The 16,081-nt window shown below is 36.9% G+C and overlaps 1 protein-coding gene across 1 annotated transcript in view; it reads left to right on the top strand.

Annotated features, from left to right (window-relative positions):
• The window catches only part of PTPRM (protein tyrosine phosphatase, receptor type, M), a 331,529-nt gene that overhangs the window by 144,101 nt on the left and 171,347 nt on the right, over positions 1 to 16,081 (top strand). Inside the window, exon 12 of the mRNA XM_010006866.1 lies at positions 2,504 to 2,578. Coding sequence (XP_010005168.1) covers positions 2,504 to 2,578 — 75 coding nt within the window. The remainder of the gene's footprint in view (positions 1 to 2,503; positions 2,579 to 16,081) is intronic.

Below are 16,081 nucleotides of genomic sequence, written 5' to 3' on the forward strand. Positions count from 1 at the left end.
AATCCGAGAGTTGCACCAAGTGCATTGGCAGGGCCTTCTGGGATCCAGGTCAACCAGAGCAAACTCCATGGTGCTCCTCCAAGCCACCTGAGCTTGGCCAAGCCACCTTGTTGTCTGTATTAAGGGCATGTGGTTAGCCTGTTTGAAGTCTGTCCTCAGGACCACTTTGGGAGTTCAGAACCTGTTGTGAGCATAGCTATATCATTTGATATCTGTGTTTCATTTAATTACCCCAACTCCAGATAATTTAAAAGTTTTTGGTGGCCTTGAGACCTTAAGATCATTGAGATTCTGTTCTATCACTGCATTTTGCAGTGTTCATTCCATGACCCACTGTATGCATTTGTATTTTACATTAAAATAAGTTAGTAAGCGTAATATTACAATACAGGCTTTCTTGTCCCAGATCCAGCAGAACTCTTGAGTAGGTACTTCCCTTTTCACTCCCGTTGATGTCAACAGGAATAATGTCTGTGCTTGCTGGTCCAGCATGTGCTCCACTGTCACTGTTGGTGGATCAGAGCCAAAGTGCACTGTGTTGCCTGTTATCATATTGACAGGCTTCTTATTAGAAAAGTACCTGTCAGATGCATGTGTAGGGTCTGCAGCTGAATAATACTTGCGCATTCCTTCAAGTATGTCTTGAACAATACCATTTTATAACATTTTTAAAAGTGCTCTTGTTTTATGACCATTAATTTTTTACAAATGAAAACCTCTGTAAATGTGTTCTTTTAGAGATCATATAAAAATCCTGATTACAATGACTTAAAGTGTACTTTAGGATCAGAATATTGGGTTTTGTAGACCTGAATATTCTCCTACTGCTGCTGAAGTCAAAGGGAACCTTTGCTACCAACTTTACAAGGAGAAGGATCAGTCAGCATATTCTTGTGATGTAGAGTCTTCTGATTTAGTTTTCTATAGAGAAAAGCTTCTAGGACCTCTGTGACTATTTGGTGTATATACAAATGTGGAGACTGTAGGGTTTCCACTCCCATTATTTTTGACAAGATGATTAAACAAACAAACAAACAAAAATCAGGAAGAGATTTTTGTACCAGTGGTAATAAAGGTTGTCGTATTTTGCTTGAAATATGACTTTCATATACCTACTCTTTCTTCAAGCTAAATGACTGTAAAATCTCAACAGAGAAAGTTGAAAACATTCCAAAACTCCTCCAAGTTTATTGCTATCAACTTTGTGGTGTTTTGTGATTTATATTTAGACTGTATTTCCTGATATGACTTACAGCACTGTCTGGATAGAAACATCTTGGTTGTCTCCTAGGATTCCAGTTCTCAAGAGGGAAACGTTATTGTTCTAATCTTGCAATATTGGAAGGTTTTCATTAATTATGAGAGAGAAAAGGATGTTATAATATTTTAAATCCAATAGCAACAGTACTCTAGCAGCTACTATCAACACTGCATTTCAGTGTTGCAGAGGGATATTTCAAAATATTATGCAGCAGCAGTTTTGAGTTTAATTGTCTGCAGATGGTAGATGATCTATTTTCCTCACTCGTTGCCACATTTCTAATAGTACCCAGGCTGTTCTATGTAAATGACTGATCTTTCATATAATTTTGTCCTTAATTTTCCAATATTTTTTCTTTGCATCATTCTCCAGCTGCATCATGTTGGATCTGACCTTTTAATTTTTTTTATATTCCTTAATATATATGTATCATAGTGTGCTTAACCATTTAGAGGGAACAGAACTTCTGGCAAATAGATAGGAGATTCTATTAATATAAGCAATGGTAATAGTTATCCATACCCATCCGTGGTTGTTACAGCTCCAATAGAAAAGTCTGAAGAGTTCAGGCACACAAACAGTTTAGGCTTTTTGGCTTTTTCTTGTCTTAGTGGCAAAATGTGAACCTGTTACTTGGACCTCAAAAGGTTACATGCATACCTAACTAAAAGCATGCCAACTTGCAGTGGTTAGTCTCTGTATGCTGAAAGTTAAGTATATGTGTAGTGTGTGCACTTTCAGAATAAAAACCCAAGTGGGTAGAAGATAAATTAATCTTAACTAGTGCAAAAATATTTTACATTAAAATAATCTTAAGAAAGACTTACAGAAAAAATGTACTATTATGAAAAAGGAAAACAAAAAGTGAAACTAGTTCAAATTACTTGGAGCAGTTAATACTACAGTAACCTGAATAATCAATTAACTTTCACTTAGAAAGCCCAGTGCTGTGACCAGCAGAGCCAAAGAGTCTCCAGTTTCTTCAAATGCATTATATATGTAAATAAAATGCTTTGAGTCCTTCCTGAATGAGAGTCACAAGTGAAAGCTTATTAATTTGCAGAATAACCACACTAGCAACTCAAGATGAAAAGAAACCAGGGGGAGGTGTTTTTTTATTTATTTTATTTCTAAGGAGTTCAGAAAATAAACTATTGACCAAGGTTCTTCTTGCTGGCCTAGCTTCAGTCTGGCTTTTTTTTCCCTCATGCATGCTGACCTGGAAACCTTCCTTTGCCTTAGCTGCGATAATCGTGACTCAGCTTACAACACCATACATTCGCATCGCCCCTGCTGCAGGCGACGACCAACTAACAGGTCAGATGTTCAAGTACAGACAAGTCATCATGCCCATTTTGTCTCATTTTCTTCAGCTTCTTTTCTTTCCCTGACGATTTCTTCATTCTCTGCTCATGAAGAGTTTTCCGTGTTCGAGGTTTCCTTTTGTGTGTAATTTTTTTCCTTCAGCTCCATTGAGTTAAACAGTGTGCTTGGCACCAAAACTTACAGACACTCATCCCTGTATGTACAACTCCGCTGCATGTGCCCATTGTGTGTCTGATCTGTGGAATGTTCCTTCAAGCCTGATGTTGTAAAGAGATCTAGTCTGTCTCCATCTACAAATTAAATGACAGTTCAAATATAGATATATATGTATCTGTGTAGCTGGGTTTTTTGTGGTGGAGTTTTTTTTCTGTGTTACTAGATCCTAGAATCCTGTAATTTCCAAGTAATTTAGCTTAAGAGTTGCATGTGTAAGTTAGGACAAAGACCTTGTACTAATGCTCTTTGTTGTTGGTTGTTGTTTTTTTTACTGCAGAATGTTGGGAAGATCTTATTTTCTGGCAACATTGCAATATGCAAAAGATTAAAATAAAGAAATAAAATTGATTCGATTTTAATTATGCCATACAGGAGTTCTTGATTAAAATAATCTAGCATGTGACATATGAGAATTAACAAGACTGTAAGGTTTTTTAATCTAGTTGTCAAATAAACTCAGAACCCAAGTGAGACAATTGCTAGGTTGTCTGTGGCTTGAAGGCTGGTTTGGAATGTACCAGAAAATCTTTATGAACTTGGGGAAATTATTCATTTTGTCAGTAAATAAACACATTCATAAAGCTCTTAAGAGATTTGGAAACCTTTGTATTTTCAAACAGAAGTAAAGAGCATTAAAAACTCTAGAATTTAAGGTGTGTTTGATGCAATATGTAACAGGAGAAGTTAGACATAGCCCATGGGCATTTACCATATAATAAAATAATTGCCTTTTTCAAAAATTCTGGCATAGTTACTAGGGAAGCATGTAAGTGTTGTAACTGGGGTGTCTAAGGGACAAGGAGCTCAGCATCTGGATACTGCTATAGTCAGTAGGAGACAGTTAAATGATTCAGCTTAAGAGAATTAGAGACGTCTGCTATAGCTTTTAATTCTGGGATATGTGTTATAATAACAAAGCTGAGCGATCCATAATGCCCAAGTTGCCATGTCAATCAAGACAAAATTGTTGCATGTATATTTGCATTATGTAATAACATATGAACTAACCAGAATAACTATTTAGAAGATGTCAAGAAGTCCTAGCTTGTTCTTGATAGTATTACTTGTCAGAAGCTCTAGTAGCATACATTTTTATAGCTCAATTGCTTTTTACTTGAGAAAACAAATCAAGCTTTGAAGATACAGAAAGGATCTCTTCCATATCCTTCAAATTTTAACAGATTTTTATTTCTTCACCACAGGATTCAAATAAGCTTGCAGATTTTGCATATGGATATGTAAATGTTTTTCTTATTTTGTTTTTTTGTTGTTGTTGTTGTTTTAATGCAAAACTGTGTAGCTAAAGAAAATAGTGGAGGTATACCTGTTCCACAAGAGGGAGATGGCTACAATAGTTAACAATAAGAGGAAAGAGATGCAGCTAGCACAGGAAATCCAGCAAAGTTTTTATTTGGTTGCTTGGTCACTGGTGGCTCATAGCATTGGTGCTCTGTGGTCTCTGTCAGATCCGTGACTTTTATTTCCTTAAAAAAAAAAAAAAAAAAAAAAAAAAGTAATAAAAATTTTTACCAGAAACTACATTTGTAGTGAGATAGAAAGTGTCAAATGAGACCTGCAAACAGCATTTATCTGCGAAATATATTAAGAAGCCTCGGAAATCCCCTCAACATTTCTGCAACCCCTCCTCCTGTTTGAAAGTCTGTGATCAAAAAGAAAGCTGCATATCCCTCCTTCTCAGTTGCCAGAACTGAAATAGGGAGTGAAGGAACCTCACACAGCCCATGTGCTTGGTCCCATGACAGCAAAAGGAATTCATGTATTTTTACAGAGACATACCGTGCAGAGGTCCTTTAGGCAGACTTTTCAACTTCAGGGCAGTACAGCAATACTGGTATCTGCAATATCCATGAGGAAGCCAAAGATTTTCTTCAAGGAGATTTACAGGAGCTGGACTGATACGAGGAAGCAAGGAATGGTGCATGTTCTCCCCACACCTTTCTCTTGCTAATTCCCAGACTGTGAGGATCTACATGTAAAAGGATTTCTTTATGTGAAAACCGTAGGACTATATAGCTCTGTTAACTAATGTTACAGTGCATTTTCTGTTCAATGCCTTTTCCTCACTTCTTTGCTCAGCACCAAAGCAATTACCTTAGAGATCAAGAGATTACTTTTGTCTTTTAGCATTTGAGGAGCAGCAATGGGGAGATCAGAGTTGGGATTTTCTTTTTTTTTCAGGTGGCAAGTTTCTTGAATAACGAAAATTTAAAATATTGGCTACATTATTGAACATTGTTACCAATTTTGAAAGGTCTTCCTCCTCAGAAAGATTGTTATAATACAGCTCAGCTTTCTAGCCAACCTTACTTGCATTCATATCCTCCAACCTCATCACGAACTTATGAGTCTTATGAGGCAACTGAGGTTGTTTAACCTGGAGAATAGGAAGCTGAGGGGAGACCTTATTGCTCTCTACCACTGCGTGAAAGGAGGGTGTAGCCAGGTGCAGGCTGGTCTGTTCTTCCTGGTAACAAGCAACAGGATGAGAGGAGATGATCTTGAGTCACACCAGGGGAGGTTTAGATTGGATATTAGAAGAAACTTATTCACTGAAAGGTTTATCAGACACTGGAACAGGCTGTCCAAGGAGGTCGTTGAATCACCATCCCTAGAGGTGTTTAAAACATGTACAGAAATGGCAATTAGGAACATGGTTTAGCATTGACTCAGTAGAGTTAGGTTAATGGTTGGACTTGATGAGCTTAAAGGTCTCTTCCAACCAGAATGAATCTGTGTGATTCTGTAATCTAAGGAATTCATTCAGTCTTGGGGATAGTGTTTAGCTTTCAATGTTAACCTTACATAAAGTAGCTAAGTTGAGATCCACTTAATTGACCCTATCCTCCAACAGATAGGGAGAATATCTAACTGACATCTGTCAGCCGGGAGAAAAGAGTACATATCCGTAAAGCATAATAGTGCTCATTATGCCATCTCCACGTTTAAATAAACAAATGTGGTTTAACAGGATGGTTGAAATCATGTAGAAGGTTAAGAAAAAACTTAACACACACATAGGTGGCTATATGGTCTTGACTTTAAAGTTGAATAACAAACTCATGGTTTTAAGAAGGCCTGAAAGAATTTGCAGTTTGTTTCATTATTTTGTGAGAGACACTTCATGTAATAAGTTTAAATTGGCCATATTTGGTATTCACTTGGCCCTCATCTATTATGTTATGTCTGCATTCTGATAAAATAGCATGCTTGGAATTATGATTAGGATGTTCATTCTTTCAGGCAGTTTCTTAATTGTCAAAGTATGTCTGAGCCACTTATGTTTAAATTAAAGTATTTCCAATTGTGATTTAGTGAAGCAGACACTACTTTACTGGGTATTATTAAGACTGATTTCCATAGAATGCCCTTTTTACTACTCATTGTTAATTACACATGGAGCTGGAAGGGTCTACACTCTTCATAGATTAAATTCTGGGTACAAAAAGGCATGTCAGAAGTTTTGTAGAATAACCAATACTTAAGAATTGGGAAGAATTTTTTTTTAAGAGAATGACTGTCTTAAAGCTTACATTATTTTTACCCTGTATACCTTAACATCTATCTAGATGAGCATCATATTTTATAATTGTGTTAAAAACAGTGATAAAATAATCCAAATTGGTTTATCCTCCCTTATGAAGTTAGCATCATAATAAAATATACAGATTTCTTCAGATGTGCATTCAATACAGAAGCAAGATTTATTGTTATAGTCTGGGTCATATTCTCTTGTCAGACATTCCACTGTAAATGAAAAAAATAATCTGGAATAATTGATTGGTTAAATCACAGATTCATGTAATTTTATATTATTTTTTATGTCAAGGGATTTACCCCAGATTTATACTGCATTACTGAAGACACAGTTTGTTTATTAACATAAAACCAAAAATGTTTTCCTATTTATCTAGTTAGTTGGCAAGAATTGGGAAATTTGTTTATCACTGTTTGTAGTTTCTCCTTTACAATGTAATGCATTTGAGGTGTAGCAACATGGGCTGCAGAGACACTCATATTCCTTTTTCTCCATCTTGAACCATGTAGTACTGACTTGGATGTATTCTGCCATGCTGAAACTTGAAGTGCTATTTTGGGTAATGGGGAACCCATGATTTCCTAAAAGAGAGTACAATGGTGTCTGTATAAGAAAACTGTGTGCAGATACGTCTGTCTGCAGGTTGAATACACTGTTTTAGGAGCATATTCTTCTCTTCATACTTCTGAACAGCAATTGCATCAGTGGAAGTTATGTACAGTTATCCTGGGAAGAGCGAGCACCTATGTGGTGTCAATGTCAAAGCCATATTACAATGCTGTTGCAAGGCCAGGTGACAAGGAAAGCAGAGTAAGAATGGATGTGACCCTCCAAAGTAGAATTCTAAGCCTGTTTTTACATGATGGCCCCAGCACTGGTTGTACTGGTCGTTAGAGGGTTCAGGTCCTCTTTCTCATCTGGACAGAATCCAAAGCAAGAGGCAGAGGGGTTGAACTAGATGATCTCTAGAGGTCCCTTCCAACCCCTAACATTCTATGATTCTAGGATATGTTCCTACTTTCTGCAGCACTGGCTGAATGTGTTTCAATGGGCTGAAGTGTCACTTCTGATTTATTGCCCATTTGTGTTCTTTTCTGTGTTATATTTGTCATTTTTGCAGTGACAGTTTCATCTATAAAACAGTATAGTTACAAGAAAATGGTAAGAGGATACAGGAGCGCCATGGGAGTTTCTGTTTTCTTTTTTTTTTTTTATCATACATTACAGAGTCAAATATCAGGTTTTCTGTTGCTAAGACAGTGCAGCCAAAGCATTAAAAATTTTAAACAAGTACATTTTCTGCAGACTGCCTGAAGAAGTTAAACAATTAGACAAAGAGGGCCTAAAAATAATGCTGATAACAATTCACAAATGCTGAAGTAACCCATAGTATAAATACAAGTCATTGTAGAAAATGCAGAACCTAAGCTGATTAGAAGTCAGTTATCAATGTGATTCTGTTAATGATGCTAAGTACTCCATGTTTTACAATAATAAGAATTTCACAAAGTTTTCTGAAAATTAATTAGCAGCCTTAGTTTTTAATGTGTTCAAGTCACTACAGAAAAAAACTGAGGCTTTGATCACGGGTTCAGGATCTCCTCCCATTCATCTCCTCTTACTCTGAACAGGCTGGGTGAAGGACAGTGGGACCTTTACAGCTCTCCTGCATGAACAGGAGAGTGGGGAGGATAAACTGCAGAGGCACCAGCTGTTCTGATCTGGCCATTGATACTTAGGGTTGGCCAAGGAAGTACAGGTTCATCGACTACCCTGGCACTATATTGCCAGAGCCAGTGGTGTTACAGACCTGGGGCAGGAGTAGCTGGAGAAAATATCTAGTAGATAAGTATCAATCCTAAACTAGTAGAAAGTATCAATCATTCCCTACCCTTTAGGAAGGACAGGTAGGCTAATTAGGTATATTTTGCACTCGAGAGCCTGTTCATGTTTTATTCAGAGAAGTTTAAAAGTTAGTTGTCACAGAATTAATAGTCAGTCATTGCAGGAAGTGTATTAAATCCCTCAAGTACACAACTGATTTGGAAATTGGAGTGTTCCAGTCCATCGCTGAGAGAAGAGTATGATTCCAAGTGCCAGTGTCAGATGCGTCTTTCCTGAAAAGAGTGAAACAAAATTTAACTTCCACCACTAAAGATGAGTCTGTTTGTTTCACCCTAGCTTTAAAAATAATCAGTTTGCTCAGCAGTGTGTAATCTTAACATGAGGGTTTCTGTGAGGTGAGACTGTTTGAGATTGGGTTGATGGGGGGGCAGTTTTCTTAGTCTCACTACAGAAAATGGAAACACAAAGTCTAGTCATGAAAATAACATTATGAATGAACTGACCAGGATAAATTCTTAACAAACTTAAGGCATATCTGCCATCTGTGTAGTACCTGTCAGTATCACATCTAATCCAACATCTAATCCCATCTAATTTCAACATCAGCAATCTACAGAGAAGCGGAAAATATAGAACAAAGCAAAAATGCCAGTAGGCAATTTCTAGAGCATGGTTGGATGTCATACAGTGTGTTATTTCATTTCTGTATTTAAAAAAATGCCTCTGATTTTTACATTCAAAACAGAATATGTTTTGCATTTCCCACAATGAAAAATTAAGGAGAGACAAGGGAAGAAAGAGAAACTCAGAGATATAATTAGTAACTAAAAAAAACCCTGTGAATTTCCATGTTTCCCATCTGTAGTTATTGACTGTATTCATAAAATGCTAAGCAATTAGAATTTTAATTTGAAAGAAAATGTGGGACCAGTTGTAGGTAAAATAACCTGTAGTTTTAGGAGCTGCAAATCTGGTGTTTGTATCACTGGGGAGTTTAACAAATGTATAAAACACTGTTACATGGATTACCTCTGTGTTCATGTATAGGTAAATGTTAAAATGTGTTACAGTTAAATACAGTGGTATCGCAAAAAGGCGAGTAATACTGTTGGCTTTAATTGAAAGACACAGAACATAGTACCTAGGGCAAAATAGTGTTTCAGCAATTCACTCAGTTTAGATTCCTTGAAATAACTGAAATTCTAATAATATCAAAGCTGCATTTGTCTGCTTGGAGTAGTAACTAAACACTATGCTAGCCATTACTCTAGGTATTGATGAGATTTTAACACCTGCTTCTCCAGACATGATATTGATCTGCAGTAATGGAAGTTTGACTACAAAGGCCAATGATTTTAGAGCTCAGGGAAATGCACTCAGGTATGTGTGCATTTTCAAGTATTTATTTTTCCAAAACTTTGAATTTTCATTTCCTTCTCTTTTTTTGTGTGTAAACAAAAATCTTCCATGCAAATGGAATTTGAGTGTTTTGCATAGAAGTGAGTGGAAGTTGCTGCATCACATGGTTTCAAGCTAACAAGAGGGGAAATGCAGTAGTTTCAAGTTCACACTGAAAACAGAAAGGGGAAGAGAGGAAAAATGGTTAATTGTCATAGGCCAGAAGGAAATATAGTATGAGTGAAAACTTTTTGAAGCAAAATTATTATATTTGGGACTTTTCATTAATGAGAAAAATGGCTATTTGAGACATTCTTAATCAAATAGGACAGATGGATATTTTTCTATAACCCCTAAACCCTAGAGGAAGTATAGGAAAAAGTAAATCAGTTATAACCATTCAGAGGAGGCCTAGGTCATTCTTATCCCTGTATTAGAATCTTGGTTCATCTAACATTGTTTCAGTTTGGACAGGCAGTACTGTAAATGCTTCTGAAATGTGAAGAAAGAAATTGCTACTCTGCATTGGCACAAATACAGATTTAGAATTCTGTGGATTTATTTTTCCTTTCTTGTGCTCGTTTTCCTTTCCATTTCCTCTAGCCAACATCCCTGCCCCAAAACAGTGCTGACTCTGGGAATGCTTTAAAAAAAAGGTGTACATCTTTTTGCTGCTTTTTATAAATTTTTTACAAATACACTTTTACCATTCTGTGTGCATCAATTTGTTTACAATTCCATTTGAAATTTGCATAGAGTGATCTATGCTATGCTTTCCTCCAAGAAAATAGGTAGGTGGTGAGTAATGATAAGTAAATTCTGAGAGTGTGACTAGTTTTGAAGGATTTCTGAAGAACCCTTCCTAAGGGGCACAATGGCAAGGGAGGCTGGTAGTGGAAATCACCAGGAATGTCAGCCTCATCTATGAGCCAGTGGCAGCACAGGCCAAAAGTGTGTGGATGTGCAAACATACCACTGGGATTCCTCTACTGCATTGTCCTTCTGCCTCCCACCCCCCATTCCTCCTAATGGCAAAGTCTTCATTGACTTTCCATTTGGAAGTATTCATTAGCATTCCTGTAGATAGGTTTTAAGTGGCAGCAAGATCAGAAGACAGTACCTCACTCCACTGCTTCCTACTCATAGCTTCAGGTTACTCAATTACTGTGCTGGAGGTCATCCCTTGCAGTCATGAATGGAAATAGCACAGTTGTGTTTTTCCATGACAAGAACATCGAGTTCTATGGCTGAGTTTCACCCTCAACAGACCAGCTCCAGAAACATTACTCTGATAGGACTTCACATCTTCCTTGTCTTGTGGAGGTCAACTGGGGCCAACAAGCGAAACTACATTTTACCTTCTCTAAAGAGGGCAGAGACCTCTTCAGGCTTAAAGCTTGCACCTTTCCTGGCTGTAGATAGTTGAAATAGACTTCCAGGGATGTCTGATAATTCTTCACACTTTTCAGAATAGTTTCAGGAGTAGATCTGGTGTTGAAAGCATCAGAGTCAGCCAGAGGTCTCCTTCGGCAGCAGGTGAAATACAAATACCCTTGGTGAGGGTAATGATCCTCTAATTCTATAGGAGTGGTTAGCAAGTGGTCCTCACTTTCTTAGAAAATGCATTATGTATGAACAGGTTCAGTCTGGACTGGCTGCTTTCATTCCTTTAGAGCTGATTTGAGAGAGTCAGTCTTTTACCCTTAGTACTGTTGGCTTGTGATTACATAGAGAACCATAAAAACAAATGTTTAAGGCCTAAAAGCTATCCTTGTACATTATACCCCTAGGATTTCTTGTTCACAGAAGTCAGTTTATAAGATGTTGGACTTCCAGTGGCTCCAAGTCTGATGTCTTTCACACAGTACCTAGTCCTACATTTCAAAGTACTGAGACACCTGCAGATCCAGCCCTTCTTTGTGCCTCTTTCTCAGATCTCCTCATCCTTATTCAGTATAAGACCTACATGTATAGAGCTAATTTGATGCAAGTATGTTCTCATTGCTCCTTGGTCACCCATCTTGATCAGAAATTTGCATCTCATGGAGTCATATTGACCTTTGTTATATTTGGGTAGTCAGGGAACGGTTTGGTACAGAAATCCAGTTTCTTCTTTTCAAAGTGGTCAGAAATATTTTACCTTTTATTGCAGTGTCACGTGTCTCTCTTTCAAATAGGCTACCATGACCTTCCTTTTTGTTAACACAGAGGTCTGTGATGTGCACCATTTCTTCTTTGACCACATAGAGTAATTATAAATATGTAATCAGACTTTTTTCTTCATGAAATAGACTTAAGTGTGTGAGGGTACCCTTTAGGGCCACATGAAAGCTTAAGGCTTCATGTTTTTTCTTTAGGAAATTATTCATTTCCAAGAAGGAGATACACTGTGTCTGCATATTCTAGACTTGTTATTAATTTCAGGTTGTGGTGTAACTGTTCAGTATGCTTAAAACATTCTTTAATGATCTCAGTGCTAATAAAGTGCAAGGACTTACACTTTCTTTCTTCCAGTATGAGTGAGGGCTTCCAACTGGCTTGGGTGCTCACTGGAGAGGAAAACGTTTATTAATTTTAATTATTTAAATTTCATTGATTAAGAGAAAAGGGAAAAAAAAAGAACTGGCAGAAGAGTTGATGGGTTTGCTGCAAAGGAGCAAATGAGCTGTTTATCAAGGCTTGCTTCTTATTTACTTTTAAGCCCTTTTAAAAAAAAACCCCACAATATCCAGAAAAATTCAATCTTGGGAGCCTGGAATAAAATCCCATTTAAAAATAAATTGTGATGAGACCAAAATATGTATGTCAAACTGGGAACTTTATTTGTTTTAGGCATGTTTTGTAAAGAATGTTATTATTCCTGACAGCCAGAAGCACAGATGTTTTAAAAAAAAAGCCTTTTTGCTCACATGCACCAACATGAATCATCCACCAGTGAGAGATACGGTTCATTTGATAGTTAAATGAGTCATATTCATCAGTGAAGCAGTTCTTTGCATTTCTTTTCATGCAGTTCTTTGTCCCTCATATTTACATTTTTGTAAAGAATATCACAAACAAGATTAATAATTCATAATTATTGTTACATGGTGAAGCCGTTTTGATAGTCTCTTCATTGCATAGAACTTTTAACAAGACTGTTTTTTCCTACATTTAAAAAACACCAAATAAACAATATACCAAATCAGCATGGTTGTCTTGCAGAAGTACAGAAATCTCTTTTTCAGAAAAGAAAGGTCTGAACACAGCAATATGTATTGTACTGATCATAAATTATAGAGAAGATATTGTCCTACAAAAATATAAGTGCTGTTTGCCCTCTTTCCCAGACATTCAAAGAACAGATTTAGTGAGTGCTAACACATCATAGGGGGGAAAATCAGGATACATTGATTTTAGCACATAAATGGCTTCCGTGCTTAGCAAAACAGAAAGAAAACATAATCCCTGCCCTGTGGAAAAGGCAGTTTATACATGAGCATTTCCAAAAGAAGCCAGGAACAAAAAAGGAAAAATACTATAAAAAGAGAAGTAAAGCAGACCTTACTCTGAGGCATTTACAAAACTAATATATTCAAAGCATGGAATAGGGAGAGAAAATTGAAAAAAATGCTGATCAAAACCACCTTCTGTAACAAATTATACCCTGCTCAGCAACACCTCTTAACTTTTACCATATGGACAAGAAAAAGCAATGCCATTTTGGAGGAGAACTAGGAACACTGATTTGAAAGCTAACAATGAGGAAGGGGAGAGAGAACTTTCTCCCATAGCTGGAGTTCTACCAGGAGTAATAAAACAAAGACTTTGTTAGCAGAATACATGCTGGCTAGCAGATGAGGACTGAATGCCAGTCACTTACAGTATAAACAGACTAGCCAGGGTGGTAATTCATTTCATCTACAAAACTGTATGTGTTTTGGGTCTTCTCCAAGACAGTCAGAAATCCTGGCACCTGAAATGAACCTGAAACTCCAATGAAAAGCATGTTGGTCTGGCTTTTCTTTTCATAATGCCAGTAGTGCTGCTACAGACTTAAAAATGAGGGTACAGTTTTCTGCAGTGAAGGGGGAGATGGGGGTGGAAATGCTGAGGAAACTTTAGGGGGAAACAGGACATTTTGCACTACTGCCCCATTCAGATGTAGTTTGCAGTCTGTGATGTAGAATTGGAATTCCTTTTCATTCTTTGACTACAAGAAGGACCTGCCTCTGTGGAGCACCTCTTTTCATGCCTGTAGCACAGACATATTAGTGTCCTTTCTGATTTTGTCATACTGCTTTTTATCCCAGCCCTTGACTTTTGGCATTTCTGCATTTCCTACCTTTATGTTTATGAACCTAATTTGTTCCTTCCTGCCTTGGAACACCCTAACCAACGTCATCCATAAAAACATTACTGTTTCCCTCAAATTACTCTTGAAGATCTGTCTCTGCTGTGTTATTAACTGGAAATGCTGAGTGATACCAGGAAGCTAAAACAGCAGGAAGGATGGAAGTGTTCATTTATTTGGGTATGGTAAACGCATTTTCTTAGGAGTATTTGTCTTCATCTCCCACCTGTGATTGCTACACCTTCCTATTACAGCCCAGCTCAGCTAGACATGATGCTTTTGGTGGTAAAGATTGCTTTGCTCTGTGCTTGCACTGTTCTTAGCGCAGTGGGGCTCCTGATCTGAGCTTCTAGATCCTGCTATCATACAAATAATAGAGAGTAATAATAAGGTAGCCTCTGTAATTTGTGTTGTCCTTGGAGAGTGTGAGCAGAGTCTTTAAAGCCAAGTTCTCTGATCTTTTCAGTCTTCTTACTTTGTGTCAGGGACAACAGGACTCTAGTGATGGGTATTCCAAGGGAGCATCACATCTTTCTGCCTATTTTGCGCGATTTCTGCCACCTAATTGCAGCAGAGCTGTCACACAGGGGTATAATGCTTCATTTTTCTGACTCAATCTGTGAAATAAGATAAAAGTAGGTGCTGTGATATGGTAGTTGGACTGCAGTGCCTGCATAAAAAAATCATGGGCTGGTTACTAACACAACAAATAAGTCTCAAGTTTGTCTGGAGTCTAAGACAATCAGGACTAACTAGGTTATTACTTGAAAGCTTTTAAGGTTAATCACATTACATCAGTCACTGGAACACCTCTGGATGAAATACAGCTGGAAAGACTTGCAAGTGACTTAACCAAGCAAGTATCTTTTGAGAGCTTAAAGCTGCAGAAAGTGAAGAAGGTAGTAACTATGGTCAGCCCTGACTGGAAAAAATAAAATTAGACCAGTCTAGTTAATTAAAGAAAGAGACTATTTTTTTATTCAAATAGGAGAAGAACTGTCTGGATTTTGTAAAGATCACTATAGCCAAAACAACCTATAGGTAGTTTTGAGTACTGACAGCTTTAGTCTTCCTTTCTTTGAAAATATGACTATCAGATCTAGACTACTGAGCCAGGGTTATTTTATTGATAATTATTTTCTATACAATGCTCCAAGTTTTTTTGGAAGGAACTAATAAACATTGAAAAACAAGTTCAAATTCTGATCATTTGCAAAAAGCGAAGGAGACAGAAGTTTTATTCAATTTCATAGAGGTCCATTTCTTTTAATGAACGTATTCATTGGTTTTGAAAAAAAAAAAAAAAACATTGAAAAACAAGTTCAAATTCTGATCATTTGCAAAAAGCGAAGGAGACAGAAGTTTTATTCAATTTCATAGAGGTCCATTTCTTTTAATGAACGTATTCATTGGTTTTGAAAAAAATTTAAAACAAAAAATATTTTCTTTGTCTTTTTAATTCAGTGAATAGTCTTAGCTTCCATTTTAATGAGAAATAGTTCTGCTCAAACTTTTCTATCCATACACTACCTATAGGAGATTACTGTTTATGAAGTTTTGGGCTTGATCAATAACACAGCACTTGTGCTTTCTGAGTGAGAAAGGAAAGGGAAATTTTCCACCCAAAGAAGTGGCAGAACCATTTTCCAAAAAGCACAAAGTATTCCTAAAATACTAATAGCAGACCTGTATAGCTCTGATGAGAACTAGAAATCCTTCAAAGAGAGGGTAATTTTTTTACCCTGCCTTCTAACCTGTGGAACAGAAATAGAAGTTTGACTGCATGAAGTTATGCAAGAATTCATGATATGGCAGATACTAAATACCAGCAACTGGAATATAATTCAGTTGTCAGTCTGAAGAAGGGGCAAGATGCTGAGAATTGGCTGAATAATCACTAAACTTTAGAAAAGGAGATTTCAATATTAAGAAAAAGTTAATGAAATAGATCTGAGATTCAAAAATAAGTGAAATTAAGTATTTAGGTGTTTCATGGATACTACTTTAATATATTGTCATTAGATCTTACAAAATACCAAATAAAATGGGATCCATCAGGGAAACTTATGCATCAGACCAGCTGAATGCCAATTTTTTTAAGTGAAGAAGAAAAAATAATTCACAATGACAGTGCTGCTGTAGGGAA

Source organism: Chaetura pelagica, unplaced genomic scaffold, assembly GCF_000747805.2.
Source record: "Chaetura pelagica isolate M959 unplaced genomic scaffold, ChaPel_1.0 scaffold109, whole genome shotgun sequence".
NCBI classification, from domain to species: Eukaryota; Metazoa; Chordata; class Aves; order Apodiformes; family Apodidae; genus Chaetura; species Chaetura pelagica.